Source organism: Globicephala melas, chromosome 20 (assembly GCF_963455315.2).
Source record: "Globicephala melas chromosome 20, mGloMel1.2, whole genome shotgun sequence".
In the NCBI taxonomy this organism is placed as follows: Eukaryota; Metazoa; Chordata; class Mammalia; order Artiodactyla; family Delphinidae; genus Globicephala; species Globicephala melas.
Window position 1 is genome coordinate 28,965,552 of NC_083333.1, and position 19,901 is coordinate 28,985,452.

General features: G+C 54.2%; 1 protein-coding gene across 1 annotated transcript in view; it reads right to left on the reverse strand.

The window, feature by feature from the left end:
- Positions 1-18,475, reverse strand: part of MXRA7 (matrix remodeling associated 7) — a 30,579-nt gene extending 12,104 nt beyond the window's left edge. The window contains exons 1-2 of the mRNA XM_030837788.3: positions 18,135-18,475; positions 2,102-2,159 (exon numbers count right to left, since the gene is read on the reverse strand). Of these exons, the coding sequence (XP_030693648.1) occupies positions 2,102-2,159; positions 18,135-18,461 (385 nt within the window). The 5' untranslated portion in view covers positions 18,462-18,475. The remainder of the gene's footprint in view (positions 1-2,101; positions 2,160-18,134) is intronic.
- Between the last annotated feature and the right edge of the window lie 1,426 nt (positions 18,476-19,901).

Consider the following 19,901-nt stretch of genomic DNA (forward strand, 5'->3'; position numbering starts at 1 on the left):
GCATCTGGGAACTCTGCTGAGTAATTTGGGGCCGCCGTTTGAGGGGCCTGGGTGTTTGGTTGTCAGGGAAGAACCTGCCATGGGGCAGAATCACACGGAGCTAGTCTCAGAGTGAGCTCACAACCATGCTGGCTTCTGGACCTCAGAAAGAGGCAACGGACAAAGAAGACGGATTAACTTCGACTTCAAGGTCATTGTGTTGCTACGTTTTAGAAAAATAAGACATAAAACATGCTGCCAGCTGGGTACTACTCAAGGTTTCAATCTGTGGGGCCGCTCTGACTATGCTGCTTCGAGCCAGAGGGAACGAACCACTTGAAAAGGCTTTCACTTAATCACGTATGGTGCGACGAGGGATCCACGGCAGCGTCCAATTTTGCTAGACCAGGAGGGTTCAGCGTGGGAGCCCCCTGGGAGGGGGGACTTCCTCGTGCAGCCTTCTGAGTCCACCCAGCCGCTTAGGGAAGGCACCTTAGCAGACACTGAGCGGCTCACTGCAGAGGGGCTGGGGGCCTCTCACGTTTTCTGCTCACAGCTGGGGCCCTAAATCTCTCCTGCCTCCGCCTTGTCAAGGCTGGGAGGAGGCGGCTGGTGGATGGGCAAGGTCCAGGAGCAGCAGTCAGATAAGGACGGAGGGCCCGGAGACACTGCCCACGGCTGGGTGTGGGGCTGCACATCTATGGGGTCTGACAGGGTTTCAGAAGAGGGGTCTGCTGAGCCTCCCCTTGTGCTGGCCCAGGGGCCTCCGGCAGCCTTGGCGCTTGCCTCCTGTGTCCCCAAATCACTACTGGGATCCAGTAACGTGGCAGGGACAGACCCCAGGCCCACGGTTCCTGCAGAGGATCTGGGGAGTCAACAGCTGGAGGGAGAGCCCCTGGCAAGGGGTTGATGTCCACCCCCCCCACCACCCCCCCCCCGCCCCCCTGCAGCCTCCTGCCCCTCCCTCTTCCTCTAAGGCTCTATTGATAGAAACTGAAGGCCCATCCCTGCTGGGCCTCAGGGGAAGCTTCCCCACCCCCCATCCCCCCAGCCCAGCCCTGCCTGCCTGGCCCACACCAGCCTTGGTTACTGCATTCCTGCAACCTTCTCTTTCCAGGGCTCCTGCCAGCTGTTGGCTTAAAATCACAGCAACAGACTCCCTTTTTAAAAAAACATGAAATATTTCGAACGTACACAAAAGTACAGCAAGTAATAAGTCCTCCGTGTACTTGCCATACAGATTCGACAAATGTTGACATTTTGCTATTTTTGCTTCAGCTTTTTTTTTTTTTTTTTTTTTTTTCTTTAAAGAAATAAAACATGACAGAACCAGCAGAAGCCCCACACTGTGTCTGGTCCTGTCTGTCTGTCTGGGACACTGGTCCCCGTGGGTGGCCACAGCAAACACACTGTCTTCTACCCGGTCAAGTCAAAATTGCTCAATGCTCCCGGTCACTCCCTCTCTCTTCCCCTAGCTGCCTGGAACCTGATGGCCACGCTGGTCAGCTGGAGCTGCTTCGGAATCAGGCGTTTCCTCTCCGGGGGACTTTAACCTGCAGAACCCCGGGAGGCGGCCCAGTAAGTGGCTTTAGTCGCCATAAAATAGGTCCGAGATATTTGGAGAGAAATGTGAAATGTACAAATAGGGGATGAGAAAGGAGTTAAGAGGCACTGCAGGAAACAGAAGGTCAGTGACGGGCCACCTGTATTTGGAGACAACTCACATTGTATAAATGGAAAAGTAAAGGCCAAAAGAGCAAAGCAGGGACTTCCCTGGTGGTCCAGTGGTTAAGACTCCCGGCTTCCACTGCAGGGGGCACTGATTCAGGTTAGATCCCTGGTCAGGGAACTAAGATCCTGCCTGCCACATAGGTGGTCAGGGAGATGGGTGCAGGAAGGCAGGGGGTCAGAGAGGAGTGGGCTCCAGCCTGTGTCCTCTGGGTTGCGGCAGACACGGCTTCGCAGCCCCTCTCCTCTATCCTCTCCCCCTCCATCCTCTCCCCTCCCCCTGCCACTCAAATCCTCAGCTGGGGAATCCAAAGGGCTGTGGCACAGCCTAGCCTCCACAGCCAGACACGATCCGGGCGGCCTCAGCGGGCAGCGGTGCGCGGGTCCCACTCACCGTCGTCTTCCTCAGGCCCTGCCAGGGATGGGCCCTCCACGCCATCCAGCTCCTTTTCCTGCAAGACAAGGGGAGGGCTCAGTGCTGCGCACCTGATTTACATGTTTGATACTGTCATTCAGGGTTTGACCCCTCGGTCAAAGCAACCTGACCCCTGGGTCTGCTCTTAGGATAGATGTGCTTGGGGACCGGAAGCGGGTGACCGCCTCGGGGAGAGGAAGGGACTGCCCAGGGCCAGCCTGACCACTCACAGCACCCGCGCTGTCCTTTGAGCGTGGCCAGGAGGTCCTGAGTGGGGGCCACGGTCAACAGCAGGTGGAAACAGGGACATCAGCGGGAACTCCCTGGTGGTCCAGTGGTTAGGACTCGGCGCTTTCACTGCCGTGGGCTCAGATTCAAGCCCTGGTCAGGGAACTAAGATCCCGCAAGCCATGCGGTGCGGACAAAACACACAAGCCAAAAAGGAAACAGGGACGTCAGTGCCTGAATTTTTGACCTTTGCACCTCGGTCCCTTTGCCTTTTCCAGGTGGGTGCTGGTCAAGTGGTGGGTGCCACTTCGGTAAGTGGACTGGGTGACTCCCACTCCTGGCTATAGTGAGTAGAACAAAAGGCACGAGAGGAAAGCTGGCGGGTGCTCTGGGGTCCGGGCTGGGCTGGGTGTCACAGAGAAGTTTGTGGTCACAGGCTCCATCTCTGCTTCTTTTAACATTGTTTCCATCCCTGACCATTTCAGGCTCCATTTTTCCAAAGTGGGAGCTCCACCTCCCTCAGCCTGGTTCTCTCCCACGCACACGGACAAAATAAACAGAAGGCTGGAAGGAATGTCCCGGGATGGCCTTGTGTAAGGCAGGAGTGACTTCAACTTGCAGGAATGTTGGAAGATGACAGGGAGGTGCGGGTGCCGGGGCTCTGAGGGACTGAAGGGCCAGGGGACCTGCGGCCCGAGGAAGCCCAGCGGCAGACAAGGCAGAGCCGGCAGGTTTAGGAGAGGCGAGCCCGGACGTGAATGAGCTGCCCCACGGGGGCCGGTGGACTAATGCAAACCCAGGCCTTCAGGCTCCCGGCCCGGGGGTCCAGTGGTTTGCAGCCTCAGCAAGCCGGGCAGGCAGGCGCCCCAACAAAGCAGAGAGAGCTCAGCTGGGAGGCAAAGTTTGCACAAAGCCCAAGAGCCAGTCGTAAGTGGCAAAAACCCAAAGGGCCTCTCGTTGTGACTTTCTCTCTCGCTGGACCCCACAAGACGCGGCCGGGCGGAGCAGGGCCGGAGGCAGGAGCTGGCGCTTCTCCACTTAGCAGTTTGCATCAGGCTTGGCGCCATCTGATGCGAGGCACGCTGCCCTGAGCGCTGGCCAGCACCTGGGGCTCGGGTGTCCAGACGCCTCCGGGATTTCGCCCAGCAGAGCGTCTTTGTGGCTGCAGGGGAAGGCAGGCCTCTTTGGGGGACAACGGAGACACCCCTTTGACTCAGCAAACCCAGTTCTAGGGATCTGCTCTGGGCTGGAAAACCATCTATCTGGGTTTTTATGCGAGGACTCTGGGTGCAGGGGAGAACAAGACAAAACTGGGAACAACTAAATGTTCATCCATGGAGTTAAATACAGTATAGTTAAGTACATGATGGTTAAACAGTTTGGCCGGTATGCTCACCAAAATATTAACACCTTAAATATATTACAGTGCACGCATACACTGTGCAACACTGCCTTAAAAAGGAGGCGACTGGGGACTTCCCCGGCGGTCCAGTGGTTAGGACTCCACGCTTCCACTGCAGGGGGCACGGGTTCGATCCCCGGTCAGGGAACTAAGATCCCACATGCCGCACGGCACAGCCAGAAAAATAAAAATTTTAAAAATTAAAAAAAAAAAAAAATTTTAAAGGGAGGCGACCCTACGTACCGATGTGAAAAGCGCATTGAGGTACATGACCAAAGGGAGACGCAAGAAGCAGCACAGGGTGGAGAGTGCAACATTCTTGGTGTGCACGTCAAAACAGACGTGCGCATACACGCTCATAAATGCGGAGAAAACGTTTTCTAGAAGGACACTCAAGACACCGATAACAGCGACCGCCTTTGGGGAGAGGAGCCGGTTGGGGGCGGCCTTTCCTCTCCATCTTACACATTTCAGTATAATTTGGATTTTAATAATAGGCATGAATTGCATTTTTAAAATGCTACACAGGGATCTCTGAACAGTGAGCTTGGGGCTACTATGTATATTTTTCTTTAAAAAAAGAAAGAGAAAAAAACACAGAAAGAAAAACAGATTAATCTAATCAGGGCTGGAGCCCAGAAATAAGCCCAAGGTCAAGACTAGAGAGTAGGCCAGTTCTCCTACTATGTCGAGGGACGCAAAGGCGAAAGGAAAAACAACAAAAAAGCAAGCACAGCCCCTTCGTGAAGGAGCTCACAGTCCGGCAGGAAAGACATAGACCCAGGTAATTGCCACCCAGGATGGTAAATTCAAGGACCAAGGCAGACCTCCTTATCCCAAAGAGACACGGCGTCAGTTGACCTGCCAGCACCCCCCTGGGGAGAGGCTGGTCTACATTTGGATTTTGCACTTGACTTTTTAAGTGTGGTACTTTTAAAACTGGTTATGACCCATCGGTGAGTCGCGAAAGCAATTTAGAGGTTGCTACTAGTATTTAAAAGTTGTGCAGCCAACGTCTTAGTGTGATTTTAAGATTTAATAACTTCAGAAGCATAAATGCTCCCAACATACCAAAAAATGTCGTTTGAAAGGTTAGTTATCTACATTTTAAATATGTTGACGTTTCTTATCCAGATTCATATAATACCCCCGGCTAGGGGCTCTAGCTGATTTTCAGACTTTGGAAAACCATTCATGGGCGGATGGTCCGTGACTAAAGGGATTGCCTTTGTGAGTCCAGCCTTGTGATCTTATGAGGATTGGAGGCACACGTGACAGTCTGGACATGACCTCAAGGGAGGTCGACCAGGTATCTGAGGTGCCCACAGGAGAGGACTCCTCTCCCTGCTTGTCTGTCCAGATTCCAGCACTCACAAAGACTTAAAATGAAAAACACAGCATTCAAATGTCAGGAAACTAAGTATAAAAGGAATTTAAATAAGTAAATACTCAACTGATGTATTTTGTAGGTTTGTAGCATTTACACTTCTTCAGTTATTAAGACTTAAAACTACACTAAGACTTCGGGGGCGGCCCTGTATCCCAATATGAAATTAAAGATAAATAGTGGTGTGTGTGTGGTTGATGTAGATACCGTTTTATAAAACTTCTGTGACTTTATAGACAGGGGTGCAATTCAAATAAATAGATTTCTTATTTGAGACTTAATGAAGTTTGGAAAACATTGCTGAATCGGCCATTTACTGTTTTCTGTCTGCACAGAAACCCCCTTCTTTCAGAAGATGCCCTTTGAAGCCTGTGGTCCTGGTGGGAACTGCCAGTCGGGCAGTCAGACCCCCCCCACACACCACAATGGGCAGGGCAGGCGGATGTGACCCTGGGCCCAACTTCTGCTTGGGCACAAGGGACCTCTCGGTCCAGAACTGGGAGCTTGGGAGCTTCCCAGGGTCGCCGGGGTCGGGAGTCCCTGGCTGTTCCACCCCTGCCTCCCCAGTATGTGAGCGACTCAAATCCTGGTTCTGCGAAAGCTCACCTGAACCCAGTTTCTGTCACCGACAGCCAGAGTCCTGACCACAGCCACTGTCCACTCACATCCCACTCCACAAGCCCAGAACATCTCATGCTCTGCCATGAGGCTCTTGCCTCTGTCAAATACCAGCTGCACAGCAGTGGGGGTGGGTAGGGGGGCCTGCTCCAGGGTGGTGCCCAAGGCCTCACATTTACCTGGGTTACTTACTGGTCTTCTAGACAACATCATAATAATGGGAAGCCTTCCATTATTTAAAAAAAGAAAAAGTTTAAAAATCACTCTTCATTGCATTTTGCCCTTATTTTATAAAAAATGCGTAAGAGCGACTGAGACCAGGATGGAAGCCCTTCTGGAGGCTGGGACTCTTTGGCCTCAGTCCAGTGCTCTTTGCTTCAAGATGGTGAGCTGTGTGCACGACAGCAAAGGAGAAGAATAAAGGGAGACCGACCGTGTGCAAAATGCTGTGTCGAAGCCTTTGTCTGGAAGAGCAGTCAGTAAGGACTTCACTGGAAACTCCCTGGCGTTCCAGCGGTTAGGGCTTGGCGCTCTCACTGCTGGGGCCCAGGTTCCATCCCTGGTCGGGGAACTAAGATCCCGCAAGCTGCAGAGTGCGGCCAAAAGATAAAGGATTTTACCTGCGTACCTGCTCGTAACACATCCCATCTTTAAGTTCTGCTTTGGCAGGTACATACCTTATGCATTCAAGCAACACGATGGTGGGGGGCCCTAAGGAGGGGAGCTCAGCTGAGCCTGAGGGGCGCAGGGGAGGCCTTGGAAGGGACGAGAATCCTGAGCTGGGTCTGAGAAGAGCTGGCCAGGCCTGGAACCTCCCGGCTTTTCCAGTGACTCCTTGGAGTTTGGTGTGACTGCAGGGCGGGGTGGGAGGCCAGGAATGCAGGGCCCGGACTAGAGAGCTTATATAGCACAAGGCCCTGAGGAGCCACCGAAGCTTCAAAGTGCGGAGAAACAGGATGAGAGCTGCGTTTGGGAGCAGTTCGTAGGGATGCACTGGCGAGACAGGAGGCAGGAAGGTTCAAAGCACAGGTGAGAGATGTAAGGGCCTGAACCGAGAGGCTAAAGGAATTGGGCCCTCAGCTCTGTCTTTGCCGAATGAGTCTTGAAGGCCCAAGGCGACTCCTCAGGGCTCTCAGGGCCTGAGTCCCACTCTGGGGCTTGCTCTCCTGTGGCTGGTGGGGCAGCCGTGCCCCACAGCTCGGCCAGGACCGGGCCTGGAGGCCGGATGCACCCAGCAGCTGCTCAGAGCGCTGACTGCAGATCTCACGAGAGGCCATCACCACTGTTGATTTCTGGTCCGTGCCCTTGGTCCTGAGAATGCTGCATGGTACCCATGCCTTAAGGGCTGCATTGTGTCCTTCCCCAAATTCATATGTTGAGGTCTGAACCCTCAGTACTCCAGACTATGACTGTATCTGGAGAGAGGGTCTACAAAGAGGTAAGTTCAGTCAGGTTATTAGGGTGGGTCCTAATCCAATCTGACTGGTGTCCTTATAAGAGGAAATGTGGACACGCGGAGAGACAGCAGGGAAGCTTGCACACAGAGGAGAAACCACGTGAGGATCCAGCAAGAAGGCAGCATGTGCAACCGAGGAGAGAGGCCTCAGGAGGGACCAGACCCCCGACACCTCGACCTCACGGTTCTGGAGAAAATACATTCCTGTTGTTGAAGCCATCCAGTCTGTGGTACTTTGTTATGGCAGCCCCAAGTGCAAATGAAAGTAAATCAATGTAATGAAAACTGCGAATTGGTGACAGCCTCTGAGACTGACAGCTGGTGTCATCCTGGCTGGTCCCCAGAGCAGGCGCGGGACTGAGACCCCTCCCCGGTCAGCTCAGTGACCAGCGTCTCAGCAGGTTAGAGACTCGTTCTAACTTCACTCGTTCTGGGCTACTTTTCTAATTCAGCTTTTCCACCAATGGAGGCAGGTGGAGGGAGGGCCTCCTGACAGCCTCGCCAAGGCCAGGAGCCCAAGACTGGAGTCCCCCAGAGGCCAAGACGGGATGGGTGGCGGAGGGGATGGGAGGGGGCTGCAGGGCCCACAGGGGCTTGGAAGGAGGCTTCTCAGAGCCCCCAGGGGCCACATGCATAGCTGACAGGCAGCACATCACCATTTATGGCTGCCCTGGCTGATATAGGCCCGATACACAGGCTGAAGTAGAGCAGAGATGGGGGGAGACAGAGACAGGGAGACAGCTCTCTGTCTGTCTGTCTGTCCGTCCGCCTAAGGAGATGGGTCTGCCCTGGAGTCCTGCAAATAGGGTCTGTTGGACCCTGTGACCAGCCACCTGCGGCTGCACCAACGCCCCTGCCCCCCAGTCAGTCCGGACTGGTTTCAGACAGGGAGGACCACGGCTCCACCAGGCAGGCAGAGGGGGAGGCCGGCCTGTCCCTCCCTCCCCGCGTAGGAGGCAACGACAGAGACAACAGAGCTCACAGAGCTCTCCGGGGGCTGCAGCATCCCCCATGCGCCGCCCCGCAGCCTGGGTCGGGCCCACTGACCCCTCCTTCTCCGGAGAGGGTTTCCTGGCTCAAGGGCTGCTTCCAGGCTCCCACTCCAGCGGGAGCGGGCGGGACATGGTTGGCACTCCTTCCAGAAGGATTCCATCAGGCAGTCAGGCTGTTCATCCTCCGCATTCAGAGGGGGACGTCGGCTGTGGGGCGAGCAGAGAGAGCAGAGCCGGCGCCAGTCCCCGGGGCGCCGGCTCTGGGTGGGGAGGATGGGCCAGCAGAGGTCATGACCAGGCCGCTCTCTCTGCCCGCTCCATCAGAACAACTCAGCCACCCTCGCTGCAGGCTGAGGCCGCTCAGGCCAGCTCTCTAAATCCACGCGTGCAGCTGGACAGGGCACGTGCCCCGTGACGAGAAACTGAAGTCTTCTTGTCCCAAGCTGGCCTCCTCCACGTGTGCATTTTATCCCTGCCGTCACAGCATCTCGACGCTTTATCGCGGCTTGGGAATGTTGATTCTTTTTTCTTTCCTTTGTCCATGCCACACGGCATGTGGGATCTTAGGTCCCTGACCAAGGAGTGAACCCGAGCCCCCTGCAGTGAAGTGTGGAGCCCTAACCACTGGACCGCCAGGGAATTTCCTGCTGTTTCCTTTCTATTCTGGCTTCTAGACTCTCCCCGCCTCTGAGAGCCGTCTGGGATCCACCCCCTCATTCTCCCCACTCCTGTCTCAGTCACTCAGTGCCTTCATAGGCACGGTGTCCTCGACTCCACTCTCCTCCAGTCATCTGCTCTGAGGACAGTTTAAAATGCCGACTTCATGACGCTCTTCCTGTCAAAGCCCCATAATGACGGTTGCCACGTTCAATCCAAACAACCCCTGGCTTTCGAAGCTCTCCCGCTTCCAGACTCAGGGAGGTCAGTCTCTAAGGGCTTTCTGGCAAGTGCCGTCCTCTCCCACCCACCACACGTGCCATGGGGTGCGGGGGCGGGCTGGAACGTGGGGTCATCCTTGGGACCACAGCCTCGGGCACAGGATCTGTCCTCGGCTGTTCACCCCCGAGCCCCTCTCCTTCCTCTGTCTGGATGCGGTCCTCTGAGATCACAGGATCTGACCTGGACGGTCTTGAGCTCATGTTATTATTCTACCTGGGGTCGGCAGAGCCCTGGAGCCGAGTGAAGGGGCTGCGGGGACCACTGCGAGGAGGAGGGGGAAGGGCAGAGGGGCGGAGACCCTCACCCAGAGCAGCTCCTCTTTTCCTCTGTGCACTGGGCTTCCTCCCGTGTAGGATTAAAGAGGGAAAAAGGTATCCGGGGCATTAAAAAATGTTAGAAAGCCACTGATCTAACATGGCTTCTACCCAGTACCAAACTCCAGTTGATAAAACCTTTGATGAATTGCCGGTTATCCAGTCTGTTTGAACACGTCTCACGTTGGGGGGATGACTACCTTACAGAGCCATCTGCCTCTCTGGGGCACAATACACAGCTCTAGGGATGCACTGCAGGCAGGCGACACGCAAGGCCCTGGGCTAGAGGCTGGGCGTGAAGAGAAATAAGACCCCTGCTGCCCAGGGCAGTCCTACGAGGAGGCAGCACCTGCCTTTCGGCAGGAACCCACAGAGTTTTCTTTCCTTTTTGTTGTCATTGCAGCTTATTCATTCAGCAAGTTCTTTCTGGGAGCCGCTTGTCCGCCGGGCCTGTTGTAGGAGCTGGGGACGTGGCCATGAACGTGGCACGCAAGGACCCTGTTCTCACGGGCTGACATTCCACTGAGGCAGACAATGCAGGCTAAAATAAAAGATGATCTCAGCCCGTACTGAGTGCTGAGAAGGAAGCCAGCCGGATGGGACGATGTACTGGGGGGAATTTATATCCGCCAAGGTGGCCAAGGACACAGAGACTTGAAAGGGGAGGATGAGCAATCTGTGAAGATCTAGGCTGGGGAGAGTCTGCCAGGCAAGGGAGGGGCAGCGCCAAGCCTGGCGTGTGTGTGTGTGTGTGTGTGTGTGTGTGTGTGTGTGTGTGTGTGTGTGCGCTGAGCGGAGGGGGCGGGGCAGCTGGGAGAAGAGGCAGAGGGCCAGGGTCCTGCTGGGCCTCAGGGGCCCTGGTAAGAGCCCGGAGTTTATTCTGTGAGCGATGGAAGCCACTGGGGGCTGTAAGCAGAACAGGAGATGAGGTTTCTAAGTTACGGACAGCGGACAGCACCAGAACCGCTGGTTGCTGGTTGCGGGGTGGGGCTTGGGTGGGGTACACACTGGAGGCAGGGAGACCGCTGGGGAGGTTACTGAACAGCCGGCTGAGCCCTGGACTGGAGCAGTGGCCAGGAAGATGGGCAGACGTGGCAGCAGGCAGGAGGCCTTCTGGAGACACGGGTGACAGGACTGGCTGATGGAGTGACTGCGGGGGTGGGGGGTGGCGGGAGAGGGAAAGGAAGAAACCAGGAAGACACGTGGGCTCTTGGTCTGAGCAGCTGTGGGAGTGGTGCTAGACTCTCAGTGGGATGAATGTCACTGGGCTTGGGGAGGAGGTGCAGGGCATGCCAGGGGGACAGAAATGAGGCACCCTTACGAGACATGACTGTCTGCGGTGCTCATTAGACAACAGAGGGGAGGTGTCTGGGAGGCAGCTGGGACGGTGCTGGGCTGGGCATATACATTTGGGCACCATCAACCACAGACCAGGAGGCCGATCGTGGCCAGTGTATTCTGGGAGATGGCGGTGGTGGTCCAGGCCCTGATGTAAGTGCTCCACTTGATATTATGGGCAGGAGCTTCTCCAGCAAACAGCAAAGGAGAGGGAGGACCTGCTCAGCCACTGACTTAAGGGGCAGGGCTGGGGAGAGGGAGAGGGAGAGGTTTAGGAGCTGCACACTGCCCAGGGCATGAGGAGCCAGCCTGTAGGGCGGTGTGTCCAAACGTCCAGACCAAAGGGACCATCCCAGACTCTGACCTCAGATCCCAATCAGGGCACATACACAAGCCCCAAACACACTCTGTCTGGCTCAGACAGCAGCCTGCCAGATTCAATCCTATCAGATTAACAGTTTTTGGCACTGTTCCTATAAATCGGATTTAGAGGACATCAAAAGCTTCATCAAAAAAAAAAATACCCTGGAGCAGCAATCAGGCATCTACCAGACCCTCAATCAGTGGTTGAATTCTAGTCTCTACATTTCGGGATTAATAGAGAAGGTCAAGGACAGGGAAGAAAACTAAGGGACTGACCAAATCAGATCTGAGAGGGTCAGAAGAAGTGAAATCATTGTGTTGGGAACAGCCAGGACTTAAGAATTTTGACCACGACTAACTCCAAGGGCAATACAGAATGTAGGGGGCCAGCATTTAATATCTCCTTAAGATCTCGGCCTCCACCCGAGGAAGGGGAACCAGCTTTAGATCATGAGGAATAAAGACAAAGAATGGTCTGACCCTGGAGTAGGTTTACAGATCTTCATAGGAGGCCACTGGGCCAGAGGTATTTTCTTGTCTTGAGATTGACCTCAGACACTGAGCCTTCAGCAAGGAAGAATCTGGCTGGGAGAAAGAGTATTAATACCAAGGTCACAGAATTAGGCCCTTGCTGAGACCAAGTCCAGGGTTGTCTCAACCAGACTGCCCAGAGGGTTAGCAATGTCTGCCAGGATTTCTAACTTGGAAATATTAAACACGAGCACAGACCTCCCTGGCGGCACAGTGGTTAAGAATCCACCTGCCAGTGCAGGGGACACAGGTTCTATCCCTGGTCCGGGAAGATCCTACATGCCGCGGAGCAACTAAGCCCATGTGCCACAACTACCGAGCCTGCGCTCTAGGGCCCATGAGCCACAACTACTGAGCCCGCGTGCCACAACTACTGAAGCCCACAAGCCTAGAGCCCGTGCTCCGCAACAAGAGAAGCCACCACAATGATAAGCCCGTGCACCGAAACGAAGAGTAGCCCCCGCTCGCCACAACCAGAGAGAGCCCGCGCACGCAGCAACGAAGACCCAACACAGCCAAAACAAACACACAAAGAAAAAAAACAAAAAAAACGCGCATGTGCGCACGCGCACACACACCCTCTACCCAGGCCGTGAAACAAGAGCTGATGACTAGAAAGCAGACAATTCCAGATTGTTCCAGATGTTCAGACATCATTTTAGGTCAACCCCTTCATTTTGTAGATGGGAAATCTACAAGGTTAAGTGACTTCCCCAAGTCCTAAGGCTATTCAGAGGCAAAAATACCAGATAAGCAAGTTCCAGGAATTCTTGCACTGGGTTTCCTTCAGGCTGGTTAATCTCATTAGCTGTTCTTTAGCCACCTTGGCCAGGAGAAGGTGACCCATGTGCCCACCTCCCCGGCAAGAGAGAAGGAATGATTGCTATTAGCATCCCAGGCTTCCGTCTTTGGTTCTTATCAGGCAGCAGGCAATCAGAATGGCAGCCAGCAGCTCTGTCTGTGCGTCAGGGCCCGACAGGAGGAGGGGTTTCTGGCCCCTCTTCCATTTATCTGTCCTTAACAGGGGCAAACCCAGTGCGCTCTGCCTCAGGTTGTTCCAGAAACACTCTGGCTACCAGGGACTTGGCATTTCTCAAAAAGAACGTCCACCAAGGGTCTAAGTTGGTCTCACCCCTCCCACGCTGTGGTTTGGGCCGATGGTCTGGGAAGGAAAAGACTACAAAAAAGAAACTGTCTAAAAGTGAACACGCTCAGCGTTTTATTTCTAACTCTCTGAAGGCAGACAGCTTTCTTCTTAAACACGTTCTTTGGGAGTTTACGTCTTCCCACTAAGTAGAAAAACTCTGACAGCTACACTTTCTATGTGCAAACAAGACTCTGTCTCTGAAAGGATGAACGAAATTTAGCTATTAGGAAAGCCCCAACTTCTTTCTCATATGAAAAAATAATTATGAACTTAAAGAACTTTACAAAACATACCCTCCTGCAGTTCTAAACGTTGAACTCTGCTTCTAGCCCTCTGCGTCATCTGGTTTAGTTGATGTACCTCATTGTGACGATCGTGAAGACATAATTCCTGTTTTGTGTTCGGCTTTTTTCCTTACTTATTTCTACCAATTTGCTTACTAATCCTAATTAACGGACATTTGGATTATTTCTGTTTCCCACCCCCCTAGAGAACCACTAGATCTGATACAGACTGCTTGTATCCCCCAGAACCCATATGCTGAACCCCCAATGTGATGGTACTTGGAGGTGGGACCTAGGGGAGGCAATTAGGCTTAGTGAGATCATGACAGTGGGGGCCCCCATGATGAGGTTAGGGCCCTCATAAGAAGAGGAAGACAGCAGAGTGTCCTCTGTGCTGTGTTAGGATACACAGCAAAAAGGCAGCTGTCAGCTGGCTGGGAAGTGGGTTCTCACCAGGAACCGAATCCGCCAGTACCTTGATCTTGGACTCTCAGCCTCCAGAACTGGGAGAAATAAATGTCTGTTGTTTCAACCAGTCAATCTACAGTACTTTGTTATAGCAGCCCGAGCGGACTCAAAGTGGTATGAACACCTGCCAGGTATCTGTTAGCCTCCACTAAACTGGCTTCTGTTAAGAGAACAGAAAAGTGGAGTCATGCTGACACCACGAAAGTCAGGACATGAAAAAGAAAAAAATGAAAATAAAATACAATAAAGAAAAAAAAATAAATGAAGCTCAAGACACATGATGGGGGATGGGATTTACCTGCTTCTTGATCATTCTGGGAGGGCTAGGGGCTCTGCAGCTCCCGGGGGGCAGGCCTGCGGTGACAAGGCTGGTGACAAGATGGACCTAACAGCAAGATAACTTCAGAAAAGGTGAACCAGGGCCCAGCTGCATGGCGAGGACAGACAGAGGAGGCTCTGCAGCTCAATCAGACCAGCACCCCTAGAGTGCCCGAAAAACCAAGCCGTTTCCTGAGAAATTCCTCACTGGGTTCCTTTTTCCCGATATTGTATGTTGGAAAATTCCAAGCCTACAGAGAAGTTGACAGAATAATACAATGAACACTCATACACCCTTTCACCTAGATTCACCAATCCTTAACATTTTTCCATCCATCTTTGTACTCTCTCTCCATACACACCCATGATCTGTGTGTGGGACTATGTGAATCATGACATGTTTATCCCTGAACGTTTCAGCATGCACCTTCCTAAGAACAAGGACATTTTCCTACATGATCACAACGCTGGCATCACACTCAAGAAAGTGAGCATTGATACAATAAACTGATCTAATAAACCATTCATTTGACACATGATCCAGTTATCTCCAAAATATTCTTTTTTTTTTTTTTAAGTCTTATTAAGTTTGTTACAATATTGCTCCTGTTTTATGTTTTGGTGTTTTGGCCTCCAGGTATGTGGGATCTTAGCTCCCCGACAAGGGATGGAACCTGCACCCCCTGCATTGGAAGGCGAAGTCTTAACCACTGGACCACCTGGGAAGTCCCCCAAATATTCTTTATAGCTCCCCACACCCCCACTCCACCCCCCTACCCCAAATCCAGAATCCAATCAATGATCAGGCATTTCATTTGTCTTTCCTGTCTCTTTAGTCTCCTTCAATCTCGAACAGTCTCCCTGCCTGTGACATTGGCCAGCTGCCTTATAGGAAGTCCCTACTCCGTTTCTGAGTAGACTGAGGGCCCGAGCACCAGGATGCCTGAGTCCTGGCACAGACAGAGCGATTTGACTCTAGTACTATTGAATGACACTTGACCCTTTGCCCATGACCACTGTTTGGTAGCCTACAATACAGCCTTGCTGGAATCCACATCTCCATTAGGTAAGAGGCCTGCAAATCCTAAAATCCTACGCTATACCTCAGCACCCAAAAAGCACCGTTTCCTGGGCTTAAAAGGGACCAGCTCCTGTTCTTGACGCTGTTCTCCATAATTCTTTGTGAGGGTGGGGCATGCCCACCCCCTCCCCTGCCCGCTCCCACACTAATCCCTCAGAGAGAAATGACAAGAGGTTTCACAATACAACTCTGCCCTCTGCTCGGCCTCCCTGCCCTGGCTGCTCTGCCCGCATTTCTTCAGTCCCAGTTCAGCCTCCCAGCCCACGGAGGCCCTTCATGCGACTTGGTTCTCCTGCGCCGAGGGGCCGCTTCCCCATGGCCCACAGCCGCAGCGGAAGGCTGCTTCCCTGGGCTCTGGGTCCTTCTCAATAAGCAGCTTTGTGAGGGTGGGCAGCAGCTGCCCCAGGCCTCCCAGGCCTCGCCAAGAAGGGAGGCGATTGGATTAGAATGGAAAATGCAGGGGGGAGGGGAGAGGTGAGTTAAGCGCCACTCTCCCGGGGCTGGGGCTGTGCCTTCCCGCTCTCAGCAGCTGGGGCTGCCCCCCCTCCGCTCCCACTGCTGCTGCTCACTTAGGGAGAGGCTGGGTGAGGGCGTCCCTGCTGCTTTTCCAAACCCAGACTTGAGTTATTTTTCCCCAGTGGGCCTTCCAGTCTGCTCTCCAGGATTGGGCAGCGTGATCATCAGAAGAAAGCAGTGGGACCTGCTCTCGAAAATGCCCAAGTCCATTTCCAGACAGTTGCTAGCAGCTCCTTTCGGGGTAATGCCACCACCGGGAAGGCGGGGGAGTGGGTAACAGTGGATATTTGTGTCCCCCAGCACCTGGCCCAGGGCCTTGTGCACAGCTGGAGTCGACGTGGGCTTGCTAGCTCAGAGAGGGCTGGAGACCTGAACCCAAAAGGGAAGGGCGAGACCTCCAAAGGAGGAAGTGGACTTAAACTTAATTCTCCCGTTGGGTGGATCACGTCAGGACAGGCCGTGGAGAGGAAGGAGGGACGCACAAGCCTCAACTGTCACGGTCATCTGCTCTGGCAGCACACCAGCTCCGAGGCTGTGTCCACCACACTAGCCTCCGTAAGGTGCCTTGTCCTTCGAAGCCCCCACTCGCCCTCACAGGACCTGCTTTCTCCCAGCCAGAGGCAAACCAGGCCTGCTTTTTAAAGAACCACTAAACCCCTTACATAGATATCATACTGCTGAGAGCCTAGAGGCCTTGTAGAAAGTTCTTTCAGAAGTGCTGTAACCCAGAGGATCGAGATGACTGAGCACCACTAAAGGACATTTTATTTATTTATTCATTTATTTTTGGCCGCGACATGTGGCATGCGGGATTTTAGTTCCCCGACCAGGGATCGAACCTGGGCCCCCTGCAGTGGGAGCGTGGAGTCTTAACCACTGGACCGCCAGGGAATTCCCTACAGAACATTTTTTTTTTTTTTTAATTTATTGTTTTATTTTTGGCTGCATTGGGTCTTCGTTGCTGCGCGCGGGCTTTCTCTAGTTTCGGCGAGCAGAGGCTACTCTTTGTTGCAGTACCCACGGGCTTCTCATTGCAGTGGCTTCTCTTGTTGTGGGGCATGGGCTCTAGAGCACAGGCTCAGTAGTTGTGGCGCACGGGCTTAGCTGCTCCGCAGCATGTGGGATCTTCCCGAACCAGGGCTCGAACCCGTGTCCCCTGCATTGGCAGGCGGATTCTTAGCCACTGTGCCACCAGGGAAGCCCCCTACAGAACATTTTAAACTTCAGTCCAGAAGCTGCCTCTGGGTGAAAAGGGGCCACTGTGTTAACTCTAGGAGCAGGGCTGACTGAGAGCAAGTGGCAGCCTGGGAACAGCCCCTATACCTCCCCTGTTCCCAAGAGAATCCTAAATATGGGAGCAAGCCTAACACATCAGCACACATCCAAACCCCACCTGCCATCACCACAGGTGAGGTCAGCAAGAACCACAGGGCCTCAGTGCTCCCTGGGATGAATACAGCAGCTCTCCTCAGCCTGGTCAGAATACACACTAATGACACAATTAGTCACCCTCTTGTCAAGCAAAGCGCCTGCTCACAGGGGGTCTGGAACAATTACTCAGCAAAGAGAAATGCCTCCGCCCAGCCTCGCTGCCTCCTCCTCCCTGCAAGGATTCTCTCCAGTATAAACCATTGTGTCCAGCAAAATTCAGAGTGGGCGCTGCAGACGTGCTCACAACGCACCAAAGCAGCTTGCTCACAGTTTTGACCGTCCTGGCCATCCTCCCTTCCAAGAAAGGGACCTCAGGAGTCAGAACAAGGCCTTCTGATCAGGCTCTGGACCCTTGCTGGTGGCCTGGAAGGGCCAAGGGTGCTGAAGTCCTGGGAAGGCGCCTGGCAACTAGGCTTCCAATCTAAAGAGATACATTGGAAAAAGTGTATCGGTCTGGGCAGAGGAATACCCACAAGCCATCAGACGCCCATCTGGATATCCTGAAGCAAGACGGCGGCCGCGGGGTCAGGACAGAGCTGCTGGACTGCAGAAACAGGAGGGCGGCTTTGGGGGGTCTCAGCTGTGCCGCAGGAGGGCCTTATCCTGCTTCCTCACTGCACCCTGGCCCGACTGATCTGCAGCCCCTGGGGGAGTGTGCAAAGCACCGTGCAGTTTGGAAACGGCAATAAAAAGGATTGCAATTGTCCGGTGCCTTTCTTTCAGTCCCACCCAATGGGTTTCACACATAAATGACTCAGGAATCTGGATTTCAAATTAGCCTAAAAAGAAAAGGCAGCTTTCCTTTTTTTCTTTCTTTTTTTTAAGTATTATATTTTCCACTATCAAGACAACTGTCATTGCAGCCCTTGAAACAAGCCACATGCACGTGGATTTGGGAACCCGTGGGCTGGAGGTTGAGGGGTGGGGAGTGGGGTATGACCCGTGCCGGGGGAGGAGAGGCCAAGAAGAGGAAAGCCAGCCAGGCGACAAAACACAACTCCGACAGGCTCGGCGACACTTCGGGGGGGAGGGCGTTGAATCTGCACGCCGGGACCTTCCCTTCCTGCCGTCCGCGGGCTCCTGCCCTCCCTGAGGCAGCCCAGCTCAAGACTGGGGGCCAGGTTCTCGGCTCTGCCGGGGGCGCCAGGGGGAGCCTGGCCCCAGAGTGGGAAGGGGAGCCCGGGAGGGCGGGTCCGTACCTGCCTCTCCTCGGCGGCCTGCTCCTCCGCCTCCGCCGGCGCCACCGCGGACTCTTCCGGCGGCGCGGACTCGTCCGGCGGCGTGGGCTCGTCTGGCGGCTTGGGTTCCCCCGGCCCCTCGGGCGCGGCTGCCGGCTCCGCAGCGCAGGGGCCGAGCGGCGTGGGCGTCCCGCTGGCCTCGGCCGGGGTCGCGGACTCCGGGGGCGCGGGCTCCGGGGGGTCGGGGCTCGCGGCCGCCCCGCGCCTCACCAGCAGCCAGGCAAGCAGCAGCGCCAGCGCGGTGGCCAGCGCGGGCAGCGCGGCCAGCAGCTCCGCCGGCGCCTCCATCGCGCTGCGGCCGCTCGAGTGCCCGCCCGCTGGGACCCCGAGGGAGCGTGCCGCGCCGCGCCGCGCCCCGCCTCGGGGCGGAGCCCCCGCCGCGCCCCGCCCCCTGCCCGCCCCCGACCTCCCAGGACCCGGGGTGGGGGTGGGGTGGGGGTGGGGTGGGGGTGACTCAAGCTGCTGGGGACCAGAGCCCTGGCCCCTTGGGAAGTGCTCCTGAGGCCCGAGAAGGGCCAAGCCCTCCCTGCCTGGGCGGGCCCGACGCTTTGGGCTTAGGATCCTTTTGAAAAGCAGTTTGAAATACCCAGTACTCCGGGGCCCTTTGGGCATCATCATTTTAGACCCGAGCAGGTCATCTTAGAGCACTTTGGAATTGCTAGCTGGGGGATGCTAAGGGCCAAGTAAAGACAGGAGGGTTCACTAGACGGTAGCTCTGGACTGCCTGTAAGACAATGAAAACACCAACTCTGCTTACTTTTAGCCACTTTATAGACACGTCACCAGCTGCTTTTACTCCTTGGGGTTGCTTTGATACGTTTTCACAAAGATGACGTTTCTAGGTGCTGGCCGGTGAAGGCCCCTTCCCGGTCTGGACCCAGCGGCCTTCCACACAGGCCTCAGGGTATGGAGGCTGCCCCCAAAGACGGGCTTCAGGAATTCAGCACCAGGTGCCGTGGGTCAACTCTATTTCCCCTACTGTCTTTCTTTTTCTCATAACTCTGGAATGTCGGAGGGTGGAATGAGGGAAAAGCAGCCTACTGTTTTTGTTTCTCCAGACCCTTCCAGGGCTCTGTCACTGAACAGTGTATGCTGGAGACAAATGCACTGTAACCGAAAACTTCATTTCCTACCACTCCCAAACCCTGCTCTAGTTATTTTTAAAAAACAAGGGGTGGACAAAGTTTGTAAGGTATCATGCCAAACACAGGCCTAATACTGAAAAACCAGGGTTCCGGTTTTTGTTTAGGATGCATTTAATACGTTTTTAGAAAACGTACAGGGATATCTGATGTAAGCCAAGATGCTGGAAGGAGTGAGTGCCTCTTTTTTTTTTTTGAAGAACTGCTTATTGCTTCTTTTTTCTTTGGCTGCGCCACACAGGGCGAGCTTAATCCTGCTGCATCACATAGTACTGGGGGGACACGCAAAAGGAATTTTAGTCGCAGCTGATGAAAAATGCCCCACAGCTATAAAATGTGGAGCGAGGTTTATCTCTTGGCTACTGGCTTTTGACCAGGGGGCACTTTCAGCCAAAGTGTTTGGGCCTTATTTTTGTCACCTGTCCACCTTGTTTTAAAATATACAGTTGATCCTTGAACAACATGGGTTTGAAGTGCATGGGTCCACTTAGATGCGGGTTATTTTCAATAAACGCATACTGTGGTACTACACAGTCCGAGGCTGGCTGCAGAAACCAGAACCACAGATACAGAGGGCTGACTATAT